This window comes from Prionailurus viverrinus, chromosome F2, assembly GCF_022837055.1.
Source record: "Prionailurus viverrinus isolate Anna chromosome F2, UM_Priviv_1.0, whole genome shotgun sequence".
Taxonomy (NCBI): Eukaryota; Metazoa; Chordata; class Mammalia; order Carnivora; family Felidae; genus Prionailurus; species Prionailurus viverrinus.
Genome location: NC_062578.1, coordinates 83463889 through 83486416, shown reverse-complemented (window position 1 = coordinate 83486416; position 22528 = coordinate 83463889). Strand labels below are relative to the sequence as shown.

The 22528-nt window shown below is 52.8% G+C and overlaps 1 protein-coding gene across 2 annotated transcripts in view; it reads right to left on the bottom strand.

Annotated features, from left to right (window-relative positions):
- PPP1R16A (protein phosphatase 1 regulatory subunit 16A) overlaps positions 1–22528 on the bottom strand; it is a 40196-nt gene that overhangs the window by 3458 nt on the left and 14210 nt on the right. For both annotated transcript variants that reach the window (XM_047841720.1, XM_047841719.1), the window contains 2 exons: positions 1302–2313; positions 14–84 (listed from right to left, as the gene is read on the bottom strand). In XM_047841720.1, the coding sequence (XP_047697676.1) occupies positions 14–84; positions 1302–1566 (336 nt within the window). In that variant the 5' untranslated portion in view covers positions 1567–2313. The remainder of the gene's footprint in view (positions 1–13; positions 85–1301; positions 2314–22528) is intronic.

Here is a 22528-nt window from a genome sequence, read left to right as displayed (position 1 = left end):
CGGCGTGGCTGACCTGGTGCAGCGCCGTCAGGCCATCCTCGTTGGCCAGGTCAGGGCTGACCCCGCTCTCGAGGAACTGGCGGACTGTGAGAAGGGGGCGGGAAGCGTGGTCAGGACGCAGGGCTAGGGGTCCTGCCAGGCCAACACTGTTCAGCCCGGGCGCCAGGTACCTGGGCGGACTGCTGTGCCGCAGCCGGGAGCAGAGAGTGGTGAGGAAGACAGAGGTGTGGGTGGCAAGAGGGACACCCGAGTCCAGGCTGAGGGCTCAAGAGTCGGGGCTCTGGGTATCTGTCGGCCCCCAGGTGGGCATACACAGCAGCCCTCTGCCCCCAGCACCTAGCAGGACCCACCCCTCCTGAATCAGGGCACTCCCAGCGCTCAGGCTCCTGTGTGAGCGCAGGCCCCCTGCCCAGCTGCAGCCTGCAGTGTGGGCCCCAGGCATCCAGGCCCACCCCCTCCAAGGTCTCCCTCAGTAGAGCTGATCCCTGTCCTCACTCTTCAGTGGCCCCATCTGGGGCCTAGCCTGTCACCAAGGTCATCCCAGACCTCCTTACTGGCCTGGCCCTCCCAGATATGCTCCATGGGCAGCAGGGTGATGCACCCCACTTCCCACAGTTCCCTGAGCCTGGGCCAGCGGCACACCCACCACGCCCTCCTCTACCGCCCCTGCCTTGAGGCACTGCCCGCCTCTCCTTGCCCTCTGCACCCCAGCCTCTGCCCTGGAGGACGGCAGGACGAGCCTTCAGGAGCCCCTCAGGGACAGCAGAGGGGCCATGAGCACACAGGGTGCAGGGGAGGAACGAGGAGCCTGTCACTGCCCAGGGCGGTCCTGATGGGGAGGAAGAAGTCAAAGATGGGCAGAGGCAGGTGTCGAGAGGGCTGGCCTGCGGGGACCCCCGGCCCTGCACTCTAACCTGCTGAGGGGGGTGTGGCTGCCCTCCTTTACACAGGTGGAGACAGGGCCCAAGCAGGTGGTGGCCAGGCCTCTCCTGGTCATCGCCCAGCGCCCTGGCCAGAGGCACCGAAGAGGATGGGCCACCTGAGCCAAGCCCTGGGCACTACCCCGAGCTCCTGTGGGCTCCCCGATGCCCCTGCCCAATCCCATCAGCCTCACCCCCGCAGCAGCACCCCAGTGTGCTGCGCCATCACTGGTGAGCCTCAAGTGGCCGACCACTGAGAGCAAGTGCCCGAGGACACCAGGCCAGCCCCGGGGCCTCCGCAGGACAGCACTGTGCCCTCCGCAGCTCTCTCCAGGACTGAGGTGGAGGACAGGGTCTGCCCTTGGGCTCAGCCATGCTCACCTTCCTCCAGGTCATTTCGGGCAGCAGCCTCCAGGAGGGCAACGCTGGGAGGGAAAAGGACCCGCTTCTGTGGCCGGCCGCTGGCTGCCTCCTTCCATGGCCGTGGCCGCTCCTGGCGGCCCTTCTTGCCCTGGGCCTCCTTCTCAGCCTGGGCCCACATCTTCACCTGCTGGGCACGCCGCTTCTGGGCGTGCTTCAGCCGCTCCTGTGTGCTCATCCTGCCCACCATGGGCATCTCTGCCAGCAGCTCCAGGTGCTCGGCCATGGCGGGGGCCGCCTGCCCGGGGGACCGCTCGGGGCACCAGGTGGGGGAGCACCAGGGCCAGACTGGGCCTGAGGGGTGGGGCAGCTGGCTGGACTGGCACCCTTGGGGGCATCCCCTCCCCAAGGCTCAGTGGTGCCCTCCGCCCCTGGCAAGGCTGGGTCACGAGGCCCCACGCCGTGACCAGGCCCGGGCAGAAAGGGCAGGGTGGGAGGGCACCTGCTGCCTGCCTCTCAAGAGCCCCGGCACCTCGGCTACTCAACGGGCAGGGCCTCACCTCCCTCTTGGGGTCAGGGTGCACAGCTTGTGGGAAGCAGCCCACGACCTGGCCAGCCTCGGTCCAGGGTCTGAAGCTAATTACCTAGATAAGAGAGGTGCAGCGTCCTGGCACTTGGATGAGGGTGAAGCGGGGGCAGGGCAATGGGCAGAGGCCCCCTCACCTTCCAGGCCTTAGGATCCTGGGTGGGGCCTGGGAGCAGCCATGGCCTGGCCTCCCCTCCCCTCTCCCTCACTCTTCCAGGGTCAGTAGTTAGTGCTAACAGGGGGGTGTGGCCAGAGGGCGGGGCCCACAGCCACAGAGAGGGCGTGCCCTCAGAGTCCTGGGGTCTCGGCCCCCAGTGCCCAGGAGTGAGACTGTGTGAGCAGCCAGGGTACCAAGGGCACGGCAGGCCTGGCGACTATGTCTTCAGGAGGGCCTCCTTTTGGAAGAGCAGTTGATCAGGCTGCAGACAGCAGGTGGCATCCACCAGCCTGTGGAGGAGGAACAGGAAACAAACACATCAAGGCTGGCTCCAGGTGGGGCAGGCCAGCAGGGAAGAACACTAGCCCTGCCCTGTCCCAGCCAGGGCCATGGGACACATGGGACAACATTCCTGGCAGGGGGTGAGGGGGCTCACTCAGAGTTCCCAGAAAGGGCAGTGCGGCTGAGAGCAGAGAGCAAGGACCGCTGTGCTGACAGCCACAACGGAGCCTTCCCCGAGAGGCTGCCCCTCCAGGGAGTTGTTCTCTGCAAGTTTCTCGAGGCCCCAGGCTCTGACCCTGGTCCCCACGGCCACACTGACCTATCTGCCCCAGGCTTGACTGCACAAAGTCACCGTCTCCTTGGGCTCTCCTGAAAGTGCTCCGAGGGCTGTGCCAGCTACAAACCAGGGCGAGCGCCCGTCTTCTGCGAGATTATCCTTCCCTCCTGGCCACTCACAGCCCCTCCCTTCATGCTCCCCCCCACCCCCAGGAAGCAGGCCACCCCACACACACTTGGCCACAAGGTGTGACTGTCACCTCTCTGGGCCTTCCAGGGAAGCTGACCTGAACAGCCCACCCCAAGAGACCATCAGCAAGGAGCAAGGCAGGGGAGGGGGCCCACAGAGGATGTGACGATGCCCCACCCACAAGGAAGGTGGCCCACCTACAGGCCCCACAGGGCTCCAGGGGCCAGGTTCACTTCTCAAAGGCAAGGACAGGCGCCAGTCCCAGAGCCACCACCCAACTGCCAAGTTTAGCAAGATTTAGAAGGCATTATCCACCCCATCACTCTACAGACAAAAAGATTCTGATGCCCGCGTCCTACAGAAGACCAAGAGCAATCAGCTGTGCTAACCGAATACACGTCTTCTGGTTTATTCATTTTAAAGGCCATCCATGAGAACTCATCACGGAGCAGGATCTGGAGAGCACCCCCTTCCCCCAACTAAGCCACAACAGGAAGAACCCCGCAGCTAACATGGGTCCTCAGCCCCGAACTCTGGCGGCCCCAGCCTCCTGAAGCCCTGGTGTGCTGTGGGCCCCTCCGGCAGCACTCCTGGCTGTTAGATGCCCGAGGGCAGTCTCCATGTACCCTTGGGCAGGTCCTCGGGCTGACGACTATCTCCTCTAGAGCCCCAGCGACCCTAAGGTGACCCGGGGAGTCCCAGGAAAACACTGCAGTGGATGCCGGATGCCAGGACAGTCTCCCTCAAGGAGTGACACAGTGCCCAGAGCCTGGCCCCTCCGGGCTCAGCCCTAAGCTTTCTGGCCCCCAGCCCCCTCCCAGCCGCAGTCCAGGAACAGCTGCCACAAGTACAAGAGGTGACCCTTAGCTGAGCCACCGCGGCCAGGGTTAGGGTTAGTGGGGTCCCACCGAATGGCCACGACGCCATACCCACGTTGCAGGGTGGTGGGGGGTGCGGGACGGTGGTGGGGGGCAGGTAAGCAAGGCTTCTCCTGCCTCGTCTACAGATTTTGCCCCAAGTCTCTCTGGAATGTCAGAGAGAATCTGAGCGGGTTTTTTTCCCAGGTCTCAGCTCTGTGCCCAGGCAAGCTGCACAAGAGTGTGGCAGTGAGATGGGAAAGACAAGAGGAGCCTGAGGACACCCTCCCCCCTCAGCCCGCCCCGCTGGGCCATCCCCAAAGACTATGGCTGAAGGCGCAGGACCCAGAGCCCAGCCCGGCGTGAACAGACCCGTGCCGGCCTGAGTGTCTCTGCGGCCTTGCCGCATGACCCCCACAGCGCCTCCGGCAGGCCCCATTTGCCACACAGGGAAACTGAGGCCACGCTTACACCCAGAGTCCCCTGTTGACTACTTCACCGCATCACACCCTCAGCGTCTGGGTGAGGGTTAGAGACGGTGCCACAAGAGCCCGGAGCCATGGCTTCACTCGCCCACGGCCTTGCTCAGAGAGGGCAAGGGACTGGTGGTGGAGGCTGGGGGAGTCCACCTGCTGGGGGGCCACACGGGCAGCATGGGTGGTCACCGCAGGGAGCACAGAGGGCCACTGCAGGGAGCACGGGGGGGGGGGTCACTGCAGGGAGCACGAGGGGGCCACATAGGCAGCACGGGGTGGTCACTGCAGGGAGCACAGATGGCCACTGCAGGGAGCACGGGGGGGCCACACAGAGAGCACGGGGGGCCACTATAGGGAGCATGGGGGCCACTGCAGGGAGCATGGGGGCCACATAGGCAGCACGGGGTGGTCACTGCAGGGACCATCACGGAGCACGGACCATCTGCAGCACAGACGGCCACTGCAGGGAGCACGGGGGGGCCACACAGAGAGCACGGGGGGCCACTGCAGGGAGCATGGGGGCCACACGGGCAGCACGGGGAGGTCACTTCAGGGAGCACAGAGGGCCACTGCAGGGAGCATGGGGGGGGGGTCCACTGCAGGCAGCAGGGGAGGGGGCCACACAGGGAGCACGGGGGGCCACTATAGGGAGCACAGGGTGGTCACTTCAGGGAGCACAGAGGGCCACTGCAGGGAGCACGGGGGGGGGTCACTGCAGGCAGCAGGGGAGGGGGCCACACAGGGAGCACGGGGGGCCACTGTAGGGAGCATGGGGGCCACTGCAGGGAGCACGAGGGGCCACACAGGGAGCATGGGGGGCCACGCAGCACTAAGCAGGGGTAGGGGGGGAGGCTGCTTCAACACACAGCCACAGAGGGCAGGATCCACCTCTGTCCTCACACCAAAATCAACTCCAGACTCATCAGAGACACAGACCTAAGGAAAACTAAAGCCACAGGAGTACAAGAAGGAAAGAGTATCTGTGTGATCCCAGCAAAGGGGAAAGCCTTTCTAAACTGGACACAAAACCCAGGAACAAAAACAGAAAACCGATCTATCCAGTTGCACTACATGTTCAAAATGCACAGAAAAACAAAGCAAATCAAAGCAAAACCTTACAGGGGCCCTTGTGGGGGGGGGGGGCTCAGTCGGTCAAGCGTCTGACTCTTGACTTCCACTCAGGTCATGATCTCACAGTCGATAAGTTCGAGCCCCGAGGCGGGGTCTATGCTGACAGCACAGAGCCTGCCTGGGATTCTCTCTCTCTCTGCCCCTCCCCTGCTCTCGCACACTCTCTCTCTCAAAATAAATAAACTTAAAAAAAAAAAAAACAACTACAAAACCAGAAAACACATGGTCAGCTGGCCAAAATATTTACAATAAACATGACAAAGTGGTCCTCAAGTCAAGTGGCGGGGCAGTCCAAGGCAGTTGACGGGACAAAGGACACAGATCCCATCAGAAACATCCAGTCAGACAGTCGCCTCCCTAATAATTAACAGTAGGATGTGAGCTTGGTCAGCACACATGGCTGGGCCACAGAGGCCAGCCTCTAGAGAGCAAAAAAGGCCGTAGACCAAACACTCTGTTCGAGATACTTCCCTGTGGATACACCTGCCACTGCTCAGAAGACAAAGGTGAGGACACCACTGCCAGCCCAGCAGAAGACCCCTCGGAGAACTGGCAAGGACACGGTGGGGGCTCCACCTCCTCAGACCTCGACTGAGATGGAAGGGAACACAGAGATAGGGTGGATGAGGGGAGCAGCATCGAGGAGGGGGCTTCTGACCCTGTTCTCAATCCCCCAGTTCTGAAACCCTCGCCACCAATGACCTCAGCCCTGTTTCTGGGCCTTCACTCTCCCTTGGGAGTCCCAGGTCCCCTCCACCCTGCTCCCTTCCCGCCAGCCTTCTCTCCCCACCTCAGCCACCACCCCCCCCACCCCATTTCTCGCTGTGGCCTGCAGCCCCCTCCATAAGAGTCTCAGCCCCCTCTCCATAAGAGTCCCAGCCGACGTGAGCCATCAGCTGTGCCTACCACCCACACCAGCCCTTGCTGTGGGCATCGCCCCACCGCCGCGCCAGGCCTGAATTCCTGGTGGTCTCAGTATTCCTGTGACCATGTTCAGCGCCCTGCCCCTCAGTCTCGACCTCTTCTTCCTGCCAAAGGCCTCGCCCTCTGCCCCAATTATGCCCTCGACCCTGTCACCACCAGTAACTGTCCCCTGACCCCCACTCTGGCATTTCGGCTCAACACCCCCTTCTCAGGCCAGCACCTGCCCCAGCTCAGTCCTGCTGACCCTAGCACTCCAGAGCCCCCACGTCCTCATCTGCAGCTTCAGGCCGTATTCAGCCATCACACACTCTGTGGCCCTCCTGACTTACAGCGCCCAGATGGGAAGCCCGGCCTGTCCAGCACCACTGCCCCAGCTCCGCACGAACCAGCAGAGCCAGGAACTAAAGGCCACACATCAGACAAGCGCAGGGCCCACTCTGTGGAGGCTGCTTTTAGGCAGCAGGCTTGAGCAATGGAAGCCTGAGTAAGTAAGGGCACTCGTGGCGACCACCCACGGGGCTGAGTACAAACAGGCCCCTCACGACCCGCCTCAAAACAGCCACAGGTCCTAGCTGACCACAGTGGGTTACTGACAACCCGGCAGTTACCAAAAGAAAATTCTATAGTTTCCATACCTCCTCACTCCCTGACTTAGCTACAGCTCCCCCCACACCCCCCACCCCGCTCCTGACAGTCTCCGCTTTGCTGTCCTGCCTGCTGCAGTGTGTTCAATAGACTTCTGTCTCCTTTGTTCTGTCTTGGATGAACTGTGTCACCGTCCAGGTGGCCAGCGTCCACCCAACTGGGAGCCCCACACACTCCATGGCACTACTTCTTCCAGAAACCTCACAGCTTCCCTTGCCTCTTCTCCCATATTTTCATGCTCAGCTGCTGACACGTTTCATGAGAAGACAGAAGCCTTTAGACACAGATGTCCACCTAGTCCCACGACCCACCTGCCACTGGCCCCCCGCCACAGTGCTTCACCCCACAGCAAAGACCCGGACCCATGCCCAGTGGACCTCTCTAGGACCCGTCTTCCAACGTCAGCTCTCTCCTGCCTCTGGGTCCTGCCATCCCAACCTAATTGAAAAACAACAAACCTGCTGGATGAGACAAAGACGTTTGTATCGCTACTTCGAGTCATATTTGTACTAAACTTCTGGCTAGTGCACCTAGGCACGAAAAAGAAAGAAATGGAATAAGGATAGGAAGGGTGGAAAAAACTCATTATGTGCAAATGACATTGTGTAGGATAAAAACCTGAAAGGTCTTTTTCTTTTTTTAATGTTTATTTAGAGAGAGAAAAAGAGCATGCATGAGCAGGGGGAAGGGCAGAGAGAGAGAGGGAGAGAGAGAATCCCAAGCAGGCCCCATCCATACTGTCAGTGCAGAGTCCGACGTGAGATCACGAACCTGAGCTGAAATCGAGAGACAGATGCTCAACAGACTGAGCCACCCAGATGCCCTGAAAGATCCTCTAGGAAAACTATTGAAATTAATTAAAACAGAAGAATATTGGTAAATACAAGAGTAATGTAAAAAATAATTGTATCAGGGCGTCTGGGTGACTCAGTTGAGTGTCTGACTCTTGATTTCAGCTCAGGTTGTGATCCCAGGGTCATGGGATGGGGCTCCTTGTCAGGCTCCGTACTCAGTTTGAGATGAGATCCTCTCCTCCCCTCCCCTCCCCTCCCCTCTCCTCTCCTCTCCTCTCCTCCCCTCTCCTCCCCTCTCCTCCCCTCTCCTCCCCTCCCCTCCCCTCCCCTCCCCTCCCCTCTCTCCTCCCCTCCCCTCCCCTCCCCTCCCCTCTCTCCTCTCCTCTCCTCTCCTCCCCTCCCCTCCCCTCCCCTCTCTCCTCTCCTCTCCTCCCCTCTCCTCCCCTCCTCCCCTCCCCTCTCCTCCCCTCTCCTCCTCTCCCCTCCCCCCTCCCCTCCCCTTCCCCAACTCTCCTCTGCCCCTCTCTCCCCTTTGCACTCTCTAAAATAAAATTAAAAGATTTTTTTAAAAAAAAGAAAGAGGGGCGCCTGGGTGGCGCAGTCGGTTAATTAAGCGTCCGACTTCAGCCAGGTCGCGATCTCGCGGTCCGTGAGTTCGAGCCCCGCGTCGGGCTCTGGGCTGATGGCTCGGAGCCTGGAGCCTGTTTCCGATTCTGTGTCTCCCTCTCTCTCTGCCCCTACCCCGTTCATGCTCTGTCTCTCTCTGTCCCAAAAATAAATAAATAAACGTTGAAAAAAAATTTTTTTTAAAAAGAAAGAAAGTGGGCAAAAGGTACAAACAGACATTTCACTGAAGGGGATATACATATGGCAAAAAAGCCCATGAGAAGATCTTCAACAGCATCAGCCATCAGGAAAATGCAAATTAAAACCACAGTGAGATATCCCCGCACGTCTATCTGAATGGCAAGGGTTTAAAGAAAATGGGTCTCACACACTGCTGATGGGCATGTAAAATGGCACAGCCACTCTGGAAAACAGTTCGGCAGTTTCTTACAAAGAGTAAATGTGTGTTTACCATAGGACCCAGGAGGGGCACTCTTGGGCATTTGTCCTAGAGAAATGACATCCAAGTTTACACAAACACCTGAACATGAACTTCATAGCAACTTTATTAGTAATGGCCCCAAACTGGAAACACCCCAGCCCTTCAACGGAACTCTGGTCTACCCACATCATGGGACACTCTTCAGCAATGAAAGGGTCCAACTATGGATGCACACAGCCTGGGTGGTCTCAAGGGCACTGGGCACCTAACAGTCACACCCCATGTGATCCCAGTGATAAAATATCCTCGATGTGGTCAGATCCTAGGGTGTGGGGTGGGGGCTGAGGGAGAAGATGGCCATGGCTACCCAGGCAGCACAGGGTCCTTGTGGTGTAGCTGCTCTGCACCTTGATTCTGGTGGTGACAAAAACCCACACGTGTGACAAGAACGCGCAGAAGTAAACACACACGTGTGTGCACACACATCCAGGTGCACATAAAACTGGAAAAATCAGGGGTGCCTGGGTGGCGCAGTCGGTTAAGCGTCCGACTTCAGCCAGGTCACGATCTTGCGGTCCATGAGTTCAAGCCCCGCGTCGGGCTCTGGGCTGATGGCTCGGAGCCTGGAGCCTGTTTCCGATTCTGTGTCTCCCTCTCTCTCTGTGCCTCCCCCGTTCATGCTCTGTCTCTCTGTCCCAAAAATAAATAAACGTTGAGAAAAAAATTTAAAAAAAAAAAACTGGAAAAATCAGTGTGGATGCTAGTGTTCCAGACGTCTTCAGGGGACTGTCTCTCTGAACTACTTCCTACAACTGAATGTAAACCTGCAGTGATCTCCAAATAATGTTTAAAAATAAAAAGAGTGAAAAAAGGATGGCCTGGAGAAGGAAGTGGTATTGGCAATACATAACCAGCAATGGATAGAGGAACTACTAAAAAGCAAAAGGAAACCTTCTGCCAAACAGGGAATGGGCCAAAGACCTTCCAAGACCCCCTCACGTCATCCACAGAAGGTGCCCCGCCCCGCCCGCCAGGCCATCAGCCACCAGGGAGACACTCCCTCAAGAGCTGAGACCCATGCTGGGGAAGGCACAGGGGACCTGTGGCTGTCCCGGAATGGTATCCACATCCTCCAACAGCCACCCCACTGCAGGCACTGCCCTAGAAGAAGCGTGCCCGGGTCCCACACTGAACCTGCTCCAGGGGCATGGCTGTACAGGACATTCCCAGGAGAGCTGGACAACTGGGACACTGGGCTGTGGGCTCAAATGCTCAATCGATGTCCATCTCCCTGAAGCTTCAGGAAACGCATGCTCAAGGGTCAAGGGCACACATGGCTCCCTGAGCACCTGGCCTCATTGGCAGTGGGGAACCCCCAGGATCATTCCAACAGAATGGGAGGGATCGGCCGCCACATAACTCGCCTGTCACAGCATCAGGATGACTTTCAGAGACCTGCTCTGTGAGGCTGGGGGGATCATCATCCTCACTTGGCCCAGGGCACCAGAGGATTCTCAGGGGAGGAGCCACATCCACACTGTGCCACGGTCACCTGTCATTCTAGGCTTTGAAGTCTCTCAAAGCCAACACAGGAATGGGGTTAACGGCCTCCTACTCTCAAAGCGTCCTTCCTCCACGTCCTAATCTCTCAGAGTGGCATATGCCTGTTCCTCTGTCCTTCTGCCTGTCTCCCACCACAGTCTCAGGGCATTACGGGCAGCCCCTTGGTGGACCTAACTCCAGTTCTGCCTGTGCCACTGCCTGGGGCCTGGGACCTCCTCCGGTCCCTCAGACTCCCCTGGTACCAGCCTCCACCACCCAGGAGAACCCCAGGATGGGAGTGCCTGCTCTGGTTACGTCCTTGGCACTAGCCAACCCCACCGGGGCTCAACGACCCTGCCACCACAACGGCTACCAAGGCAGACCTGGGCTCCAGAAAGCCCACATTCCCTGCTCATTCACTCGTTTCTTCCACAAGCAGCAGTCCGGCTCCTGCCTCTCCAGGCTGGCTTTCAAGGGAAGGGCGCTAGGTGACCATTTACAAGGTGCCATCCCATGGGCAGGAAGGAGCAACCAGTCTGAGTGAAGGGTCAGCATAAAGGCCCAGAGGGAAGAGACCTGGTGAGTTTGAGAACTAGGAAGCAGGCAACAGCAGGAGTGGGGAGGCCCACGGGATGGCCCACGGCGTGGCTGGACCCTCTTGCCAGGGAGGGGAGGGGAGGCCCCGAGAGGCAAGGCCGGAGCTACCCCTGGGCCCCGACTCCCACTGGGTCTGTATCTTTCACAGGTGCTGCTCTGCTCCCAGCTGGAGCTCCAGCCTGTCTCCACACTGCAGCCCCAGGGCACTGAAAATGCTAACCTCAACCCCCTCACCTCTGCATGAAGCACCCCCATGGTCCCGACAGCCCCACGGAAGGCCAGGGCTCAGACACACGGCCCAGACGCCCTGGACTCAGGGCCTGCACAGGGTTCCACCCCGGCGCTCGGCAGCCCTGCTCGTCACCCCGGCGGGACACCCTCCCACCACTGTTGCGGCCAGCCTGGATCTCATGGCAGCCGTGCGTGCCTGGGCCCGGGACGGACAGGCTTCCAACATTTCCCCCAGTGTGTCGGGGCCCCCTCCGAAAAGCCTTTTTTACGGTGAAGTGTGATACAAATACAGAAGATACCGAACACACGCCTAAACTGGAGGCAGAACCATGCGAGCGCTACCCCCTCGGGACGGGGCCAGGGCCTCCCCTCACTCTTCTGGCGATCGCTACCTCGGGTGTGGTTTTCTACCTATGTGTCCACGCACACCTTCCAGGCGCGGGAGCACGGCACGTCCAGTCGGAGCTCTGTGGCCCTAAGGGGTTGGCCTCTCGTGACTGTAACAGTCCGTTATGGGACCGTACACGCTCCAATTCACTTTTCTTCCGTCCTGACCTCCAACTGTCCCAGCACCGCTTGTGTGGTGGCTGCTTCCCCACACACTGCTCTGTGGCGCCACCTTGGACAGAAAGCAAGTTCCCACACATCTGAGGCTGTTCTAGATTCTCGACTCTGTTCCACTGGTCCATTTATCGGTCCCTGAGCCTGTACGAGGTGTCCTACATGCTGTGGCTCTATAGCCCGTCTCCTCTCTGGCTCCCCGGCCTCCCATCAAGGACTAACTCACCCGGTCTCAGCTTCCTCTGAGACCCTCGCAAAGAGCCTACATCCTTTCTCAGCGGTCTCCGTGCTCCTCAGAGCCCCCTACCATGACACAGACCTGTAGAGCCGGACAAAATGCAAGCTCTCCGGGACTCTAACCCACAGAACGAAATTTCGCTCAGCTCAGTCACAACTGCCATGTGACAATCCTGCGAGGGGGTCCTGGGAGTGAGGCCCCGGGGGCCAGAGCAGGCTCTAGACACAGGCAGGGACCACAGCGAGCTCTGGTGGCAGTGCCTACGAGGGGCCAGAGTCCGGCAGGCCTCTCCCCAGAAACCGGAGGCTCCAAGCCTCCCTCTCCCCTTTCCTCACCCTTTGCCACCCAGCTCCAAAATAAACGGAATGAACTAACAGCAAGGTGTCAGGGGCCTAGACACCCTAGTGAAAGAAACTTGGCTGGAGGCATCTGCACTTGAAAAGAGGCTCACTGAGGACTGAAGGGAAAAGCCAGCTCTTGGCTAGGAGACAGAAAGGACTTCCAGAAGCTCCAGGTCACCTGGAGGCCAACACAGCCTCCAGTCCCTCAGCAGCCGCTCTGTCCCATGGTAGCCTCGGTTAGCCTAGTCCCTCCAATGGGCCAGGACCCCATCATGCAGATCTGGAAAGTAAAGTCTGTCAGATACAACAAGGGCAAAACCACAACGCTGTAACCCTGGGTCTGCTCTGACTCAAACCTCTCTCCCCAACAGACGATGACCCTTGCGCCTCGGAAGCAAGGGAAGCTGGGGGCGTGAGGGGTGGAAGAGGCATGGGGGCCACACAGCCTTAAAGCAAGAGATGTGTGGATCTGAGCACACACGTGCCCAGGGCGAGACCCTGCCCCCCCATAAACCCAGTGGGAGAACTAGAGGGGCATCAGAGAGAAAGGGAGTTCATGATTAGCATACAGATTCCTGGAAGCTGGAGGCAAGAATGGTGAACAGAGAGGACGGCGAGAGGGTGTGTCCGTGCAACAATGGAGGTCAGAAAAACTCAAGGACATGATACGGGGGACAGGTGACACATAAAACAGCAGAATCCCCATGAGCCTGAAGCCAGCAAGAACACTGTTCTTCTAGGGGTACAGGACCTGGGTGACGGGACACACAGACAAGAGCCCATAGTTCTGCATCTGGCCTAACTCTGCAACACAAAGACTGACATCGTTTCCAACTTTTGCAACACAGGATTATGAACAACGTGACAATGTAACTTCTACCACACTTGCCTTGTAAACGTGGTGGCATAGTCCACTTTAGGACATACGCGCAAAAGAACTGAGGACAGGGACTCAGATATCTGTGCACCAATGTTCACAGCAACATCATTCCCAATAGCCAAAAAGCAGAAACAACTCAAATGTCCCCTGACAAAAGAAAAGATAAACCAAACGTGGCATATACGTACAAGGGAATATTCAGTCATAATAAAAGGAGGAAAATCTGATACATGCTACAAATGTACCTGACCAAAGGGCACATGTAGTAGGGTTCCACGTCTATGAAGCACCTGGAATAGGCAAATTCACAGAGACAGAGACAGAAAGGATGGTGGTTGTCAGGGGCTGGCAGACAGGGGTGGGAATTGTTTAAAATTGACAGGGTTTCTGGGGCGCCTGGGTGGCTCAGTCGGTTGAGTGTGCAACTTCAGCTCAGGTCACGATCTCACATTTCATGAGTTCGAGTCCCGCATCGGGCCGCTTGGAGCCTGAAGCCTGCTTCTGATTCTGTATCTCCCTCTCTCTCTGCTCCTCCCCCACTCATGCTCTGTCTCTGTCTCAGAAACAAATAAACATCAAAAAAAAAAATTTTTTTTAGGGGCGCCTGGGTGGCTCAGTCGGTTAAGCGTCCGACTTCAGCTCAGGTCACGATCTCACGGTCTGTGAGTTCGAGCCCCGCGTCGGGCTCTGGGGTGATGGCTCAGAGCCTGGAGCCTGCTTCCGATTCTGTGTCTCCCTCTCTCTCTGACCCTCCCCCGTTCATGCTCTGTCTCTCTCTGTCTCAAAAATAAATAAACTTAAAAAAAAATTTTTTTTTTAATGACAGAGTTTCTGTTACAGCTGGTTAAAAAGTTCTGAAAATGGATATTGATGATGGCTGCACAATACTGCAAATGTACTCAATGCTACTGAATTGTACCTAAAAATGGTTACAATGTTAAATTTTATAATACGTACATTTTACCACAATTAAGGGAAAAAAACAGTAGGGGTGCCTGGGTAGTCTAGTTGGTTAAGCATCCAACTTTGGTTCAGGTCATGATCTCCCGGTTCGGGAGTTCGAGCCCCACATTGAGCTCTGTGCCGTCAGCACGAGTCTGCTTCGGATCCTCTGTCTTCCTCTCTCTGCTCTTCCCTTGCATGCCTTCTCTGTCTTCTTCTCAAAACGATTATTTAGTTTTGAGAGAGAGAGAGAGAGAGAGAGAGAGAGAGCAAGTGTAAATGGGGTAAGGACAGAGAGAGGGAGACAGAGGATCCGAAGCAGGCTCCACGCTATCTGTACAGAGCCCAACGCGGGGCTCAAACTCACGACCGTAAGACCATGACCTGAGCCCAAATCAAGAGTTGGCCACTTAACCCACTGAGCACCCAGGTGTTCCGCACCAAGAAAATCAGACAAACAAACAAAGTAAAAGGCACGGGGGACTAGAGGAAGAGGAGGAAAAGTGCCAGCTCCAAACCCCCCCTTGCACGAGGCAGACCAGGCTGCTGAGAACTACTGGAGCAGGATGGAGGTTCCCCACATCCTGTTTTCAATAATCATGTTACTGGCAGTGAAGCTGGTATTTTTACCCTAAGACCACCCTAGGCTTATTGTGGGATGCAACAGGTAAGTAGCTCACACCTATCGCTTGTAAGATAACAGTACTGTCATCCTGGCTCACAGAGAACCAAGATTCCTGGCATGGGAGAAAAAAGATACAAGCGTTAAGAATAAGGAGGTAAAGTTCCTGTGGTCCTAAATATGACCTGGAAGCCCCCATATAAACTTGTAATGTGGGGGTACCTGGGCGGCTAGGTCAGTTAGGCCTCAGACTCTTGATTTTGGTCCAGTCATGATCTCACAATTGGTGAGATCGAGCCCCACGTTGGGCTCTGTGCTGACAGCACGAAGCCTGTTTGGGATTCTTCTCTCCCTCTCTCTGCCCCTCCCCTGCCTGCATGCCCTTTCTCAAAATAAATAAAAGCTAAAAAAAAAAAAAGTTTTCTTTCTACAAAAAGATTTAAAAAATATTTACAGAGTGAATGACGTATTTGAGATTTGCTTCAAAATAACATAAAAAGTTTAGGTGAAACAAAACTGTCATGAGTTGGTAATTGTTGAAGTTGGGTGATGAATATTTGGGGACCATTATATCCTGTCTACATGTATAGACATTTGAAATTTTCCATTAGTAAAAGCTAAAAAAAATTTTTTTTATTTTACCAGGGTAGACCATATGCTGGGACATAATCCAAGATTCAGCAGATTTATAAGGAATGAAAGCACACAGAATATGTTTACCAACCACAATGGAATTAAATTAGAAATCAATAACAAAAATATATCTAGAAAAACTCCCAAATATTTGGAAGCTTAAAAGCATATTTCTAAATAACCTACAGGCTAAGGTAGAAATCAAAATGGAAATTAGAACATATTTTGAGCTGAATGAAAAATGTAAACATAACATATCAAAATATGTGAGATGCAGTTAAAGCAGTGCTTGGAAGGAAATATTTACCTTTGAAAGTTTAAATAAGAAGGTCAAATCAATGACCTAAGCTTCCACTTAAGAAGCTAGAAAAAGAGGGGAAAATTGGGGCACCTGGGTGGCTCAGTCAGTTAAACGTCAGACTCTTGATCTCAGCTCAGGTCTTGATCTCAGGGTTGTGACTTCAAGCCCCTTTTTGGGCTCCACACTGGGTGTGAAGCTTACTTAAAACAAAACAAAATAATGTAGTAGTAGTAGTAATAGCAATAAAAAAGAGAGGAAAATTAAACCCAAAGTAAGTAAAATACAATACTAATAAGAACAGAAAATAATTAAATAGAAAATAGACAAATAGAGGAAAATGTTGAAACTAAAAGCTGTTCCTTTGAAAATCTCAATAAAATTAATACTCTTACTCAACTGATCAAGAAAGGAAAAGACAAAAACTACCAACATCATGAATGAAAAAGCGGACATCACTACAGATCTTACAGACCATTAAAAAGATTAAAATGACAGTGTTCTGAACAATTTATGACAATAAATTCAACAACTTAGGTCAAGGGTCAACAAACTATAACCCATAGACCAAATCTGGTCTACCACATGTTACTATAACTGAAGTTTTATGAGAATATAGCTATACTAGCTTGTTTATGTATTGTCTATGGCTGTTTTGTGCTACCACAACATAGACCACATGACCTAAAAAGCCTAAAATATTTACCATTTGGCCTTGTATGGAAAAAAATTGCCATGTTTAACTTAGATAAATGGGCAAATTACCTGAATGAAACAAATTATCAAAATGAATTCAAGAAGAAACAGAAAATTTGAATAGCCCTGTATCTATTAAAGAAATTAAATTTACAGTAAGAAACTTTCCCGAAAAAAGTAACTCTAAGCCCAGATGGTTTCACTGGTAAATTACATCACTTAAGGTAGAAATAATACCAAATCTACAAAAGCCCTTTCTAAAAATAGAAGAGAAAGGAACACGTCCCTAAGTCATTTTGTAAGGCCACCATTACCCTGACACTAAAACCAAAGACATAACAAGTTAAGAATACTATATACCAGGGCGCCTGGGTGGCTCAGTGGCTTAATCATCTTGACTTCAGCTCAGGTCATGATCTCACAGTTCGTGAGTTCGAGCCCCACATGGGACTCTGTGCTGACAGCATGAAGCCTGCTTTGGATCCTCTGTCTCCCTCACTCTCTACTCCTCACCATCCCCTGCTTGTGTGTGCACGTACTCTCCCCCACCCCCCACCCCACCCTGTCTCTCTCCAAAACAAACAAACATTAAAAAAAAATACTACACACCAATTTATTTATGAATAGCTTCAAAAATCCTTTTAACATTATTATCAAATTGAAACCAGCAATATATAAGAAGAATAATACATCATGACCAAGTTGGGTATATTTCAAGAATAAAAAATTGGTTTAACACTTTAAAAATAAAAATACAATCAAATCAATAAAAGTAGAGAATCCATTTGGCAAAATCCAACATCTGATCATGATAAAAATCAAACAAACTTTGGGGCTCCTGGTGGCCAGTCAGTTGAGCATCTAACTCTTGATTTCAGCTCAAGTCACCATCCCAGGATCATGGGATCAAGCCTTGCATCAGGCTCTACACTGAGCGTGGAGCCTGCTTAAAATTCTCATTCTCTCTCTCTCTCTCTCTCTCTCTCTCTCTCCCTCAATTGCACTTTCTCTGTAAAATTAAACAAACAAAAAAACTTTGAAAACTAGGAATAGAAGGAAAATTCCTCAGCTAAATCATGCCTAATGGGAAAGGAACGAACACTTTCCTCCTAGGATCAGGGACACCAATCCTGTTCAACCTTGTACTAGAGGTCCCAGCCAGTGCACTAAGCCAAGAAACAAAAAGCATGCAAATTGGAAAGGAAAATGTAAGACTCTTTAGATTCAGAAAGCATGTAGAAAGGTATGTAGAAGATATGTAGAAAATCCTTAGGAGGGCACCAGGGGGCTCAGTCAAACAGCCAACTCTTGGGTTTCAGCTCAGGTCATGATCTCACAGTTCGGGGGTTTGAGCCCTGAGTCAGTCTCTACACTGACAGCACACAGCCTGCTTGGGATTCTCTCTCTCCCTCTCTCTCTGCCCCTCCCCCACTCATGCTCTGTCTCTCTCAAAATAAATAAATAAGCTTAAGAAAATCCTTAGGTATCTACAATAGAGATACTAGAATAAAGAAGTATATTTAGCAAGGCTGTGAAATACAAGGACAATGTCAAAATTAACTGTATGTCTGTACTGGCAACGAACAACTGGAAAGTGTAAAATGTTCATTATTATCTACAAAATTAATATCACAAAGTATGGAATATTTTGATACTCCCTTCAAAAGGTAGACCCTAGAGCGCCTGGGGGGCTCAGTTGGCTGAGCGTCCGACTTCGGCTCAGGTCATGATCTCACGGTTTGTGGGTTTGACCCCCGCGTCGGGCTCTGTGCTGACAGCTCGGAGCCTGGAGCCTGCTTTGGCTTCTGTGTCTCCCTCTCTCTCTGCCCCTCCCCCTATTCATACTCCATCTCTCTCTCAAAAATAAATAAATGTTAAAAAAAATTAAAAACAAAAAAAGGTAGAGCCTAATCCACTTCTCCCTCGGTATGGGTTGGATTTAGTTACTCACTTCTTTTTTAAGTTTATTTATTTATTTTGAGAGAGGCAGAGCATGAGCGGGACAGTGGCAGAGAAAGGAGAGAGAGAGAATCCCAAGCAGGCTCTACACTGTCAGTGCAGAACCCAATGTGGGACTCAAACTCACAAACCTCAAGATCAGGACCTAAGCCGAAATCAAGACACCCAACCAACTGAGCCACCCGGGAGCCCCTGGGTACTCACTTCTAACAAACAGAAAACAAACAAAAGCAGAAATGGCAGTGGATAACTTCAGAGCTTAGGTCATAAAAGGTCATGCAGCCTCTTGCTTGCCCTCTCTTGGATCTCTGAGGCTGGAGGAAATTAGCTAGTATGCTGAGGCACTTGAGGAGTCTATGGAAAAGCCCATGGGTGAGAGCTGGGGACAGCTAGCTTGTGAGCAGGTCCTCCGGCCCCAGTCCAGCCCTCAGCCGATGCAGCCCTGGCTATCCTAACGCAACCACATGATAACTTGAACGGGAACCACCTAGCTAAGCCATTTTTGAATTCCTGACCTACAGCAGCTGTTAGATAACAAATGTCTGCTGTTTCAAGCCCCTATCTTTTAGGGTAACGTGATACACATCAATAGACAATACAGTGTGAAAATTAATAAAACGAAACCTTATTTAGAATGGAGTCTGGCGACCAGCAGAGGGAGCTCTCGTGTCAATTACGCACCCACCAGGAGCCTTCCAGGGGGCTACTGCTTTCCTGCCTCTGCCTGCCGCAGGACTTTTACTTGCCAACAGCCCCTCCTCCTCACCGCCTTTCCTCCCTAAAGAGCCTTGCTCTCTTGTGCTTTGCAGACCTGCCTGTGCTTCTGACAGAGCTTTCTTGTCCCGGGATGCAATTCCCTATTCCCAAATAAACCCATTTTCACGGATAAAATAAGTGGCAGTTTGGGGCGCCTGGGTGGCTCAGTCGGTTAAGCATCTGACTTCGGCTCAGGTCATGATCTCGCAGTCTGTGAGTTTGGGCCCCGCGTCCGGCTCTGTGCGGACAGCTCAGAGCCCGGAACCTGCTTCAGATTCTGTGTCTCCCTCTCTCTCTGACCCTCCCCCGTTCATGCTGTCTCTCCCTGTCTCAAAAATAAATAAATATTAAAAAAAAAAAAAGTGGCAGTTTTATCTTTAAGGTTAACATTACTTGGCGATCAGAAGTGAGGCCCGGAAGACCCCCAACAAATCTGAGGCTGTTGGGCAAGCAGGTACTCGTACCCACAGCGCCAAGTGAGCTCAGTGCTTTCTTACCCACCCTGAAGTGTGAGGGGAAATTTTCTCCTGGATTCCAAGCTCTCCTCTCTGTTCGAGCTCTCAATGCTGTTCAGTGTCTGTTTCAAGGCCTTGTTTTTTTCTGAGAATAACCCATTTGGCCTCAGTCCGACTCCCACTTGGAACTAGACTGTTCCTTTTGGAACCATGCTGGCCTTTGGTCTGATTCCTTCTGGAGCCAGGCTGTTCCCACTGAAAGTATGCTGTTTAGGGATTATTCTCTTTGCTCGAGAGAAAAGCCTCTAAGAAATGGGATCCTAGGGATCATAAGTGCTTTGAGAATGTCCTCCCTACTGGTTTTAAGTTTGAAAACTATGGTCTCAGGGCACCCAGGTGGCTCATCTGGTTAAGCATCCAACTCTTAATTTCGGCTCAGCTCATGATCTCACAGTTCGTGAGTTTGAGCCCCACGTCAGGCTCTGTGCTGACAGAGCAGAGTCTGCTTGGAATTCTCTCTCTCTCTCTGCCTCTCTGCTGTGCTCACTCTCTCTCAAAATAAACAAACATTTAAAAACTATGGTCTCAGGTGGCTCAGTGGTCAAGCATCCGACTTTGGCTCAGGTCATGATCTCATGGCTCATGAATTCGAGCCCCCGGTTGGGCTCTGGGCTGATAGCTCAGAGCCTGGAGCCTGCTTCAGTTTCTGCCTCTGTGTGTGTGTGTGTGTGTGTGTGTGTGTGTGTGTGTGTGTGTCTGCCCTTCCCCCGCCTCATGCTCTGTCTCTCTGTCTCAAAAATAAAGAAACAATAAAAAAATATATAAAATAAGGAGGGGGGGCACCTGGGTGGCTCAGTTGGTTGGGCGTCCAACTTCAGCTCAGGTCATGATCTCACAGGTTCGAGAGTTCGAGCCCCACATCAGGCTCTGTGCTGACAGCTCAATGCCTGGAGCCTGCTTCAGATTCTATGTCTCCCTCTCTCTCTGCCCCTCCCTTGCTCATGCTCTGTCTCTGTCTCTCAAAAAGTGAATAAACGTTAAAAAAAAATATTAAAAAAAATAAATAAAAATAAAAACTATGGTCTCTCCACATGCTCATTTATAAGTAAATGGACTGACTTAACCAAAAGTAATTTAGAACTTTAATGGCCATTATGGGGAAGGGAGGGGAAGGGAGGGGAAGGGAAGGGAGATACTCTGAATGGGATGCCTACTTTATTTTTATTTTATTTTATTTTATTTTATTTTATTTTATTTTATTTTTATTAATTTTTGAGGCAGAGAGAGATAGAGCATGAGCAGGGGAGGGGCAGAGAGAGAGGGAGACACAGAATCTGAACCAGGCTCCAGGCTCTGAGCTGTCAGCACAGAGCGTTGCCGACACGGGGCTCGAACTCACAGGGTGTGAGATCATGACCTGAGCTGAAGTCAGACACTTAACCGACTGAGCTACCCAGGCACCCCAGGGATGCCTACTTTATTATTTAAAAAAATATATATTTTTTTAATGTTTATTTATTTTTGACAGATAGAGAGACAGAGCATGAGCAGGGGAGGGCAGAGAGAGAGGGAGACACAGAATCTGAAGCAGGCTCCAGACTCTGAGCTGTCAGCACAGAGCCCGACGCAGGGCTCGAACCCACAGACCGCGAGATCATGACCTCAGCTGAAGTCAGATGCTCAACCAACTGAGCCACCCAGGCACCACTTGGGATGCCTACTTTAAATGGTATCTTGAGGCTCCCAAATGTTTTCAGGATTCTAAATTTGCCTCTTTGAAAAATACTATTTTGGGCACTGGGGTGGCTCAGTCAGTTGACTGTCTGACTTCAGCTCAGGTCATGATCTCATGGTTTCAGAGTTTGAGCCCTGTATCAGGCTGTCTGCTGTCAGTGTGGAGCCTGCTTCAGATCCTCTGTCCCCCACTGCCCTCCGTCCTCTGCCCCTCTCCTGCTCACACCTTCTCTCTCAAAAATAAATAAACATTACAAAAAAGAAAAGAAAGATACTATTTCTCTTTTAAATTTATTCATTTATTTTGAGAGAGACAGAGAGAGAGCACCCACACGCAGAGGAGGGGCAGAGAGAGAGGGAGAGAGAGAGAATCCCAAGCAGGCTCCACACTGTCCGCATGGAGCCCGACTCAAGGCTCAAACTCACTGGCCGGGACACCATGACCTGAGCGAGATCAAGAGACCGACACTTAACTGATGGGCCCACCCAGCCGCGCCGAAAAATACTGTTTCTAAGTTAACTGAGGCAAACCAACAATTAACAGGAGTCACAATGGCTTCTGAGGCCTCCTGCCCCTTCCCCATCCTCTTTGTCTGCAGACACAGCAGCTACTTACGCCCAGTGCTTTTTTCCTCTCTCTGCCAAACTTGCCTTTTCCTTTGAACCTCTCCCCTCTCCCTCCTCTCCTGAACCTATTAAAACTTGGCCCTTCAAAGTTAAGTCTTCTGGGGCGCCTGGGTGGCTCAGGGGGTTGAGCATCCGACTGTTGATTTCAGCTCAAGTCATGATCCGAGGGTTGTGGGTTCGAGCCCCGTGTAAGGCTCTGTGCTGACAGCACGGAACCTGCTTGAGATTCTCACTCTCTCCCTCTCTCTCTGCCCCTCCCCACCCTCTCTCCTCCATTTTCACTCTCTCAAAATAAATAAATAAACATTAAAAACAAAAAGTAAAGTAACTGAAGACTCTCCTGGGTTTGCTGAAGAGTTTAACATAGTGATTCAAACTTCTCTACCTGGTCTCTCAGATTTTTATCAATTAGGCCACATATATTGGTGAGTGCCAGGCCAAATGTAGGATAAAGCTAGCCAAAAGGGAACATCCTGAAGGGACTTTAGAGAAACAAACCCCTAGCTGTGGGCAAGATACCAGCACACTAGCTAGAAACCTCTACAGAGCAAGGACAGGTGAGCCAAATTTGGACTCTTAACTGCCAGAGCCACCCAGATGGCCCTCAACAGCTTTTTTCAAGCCTGCAGACTGGAATAAAAGTCAGGCTTGTACACAGAAGCCTGATGAACCTGTTCATAATTACAACTGGCTCCAAACTGTCTTTAAAAAAAATTCTGGTCCTCCTTCAGCAACTGGATCCACCCAGGGAGCGCTCAACTCTGCGGTTA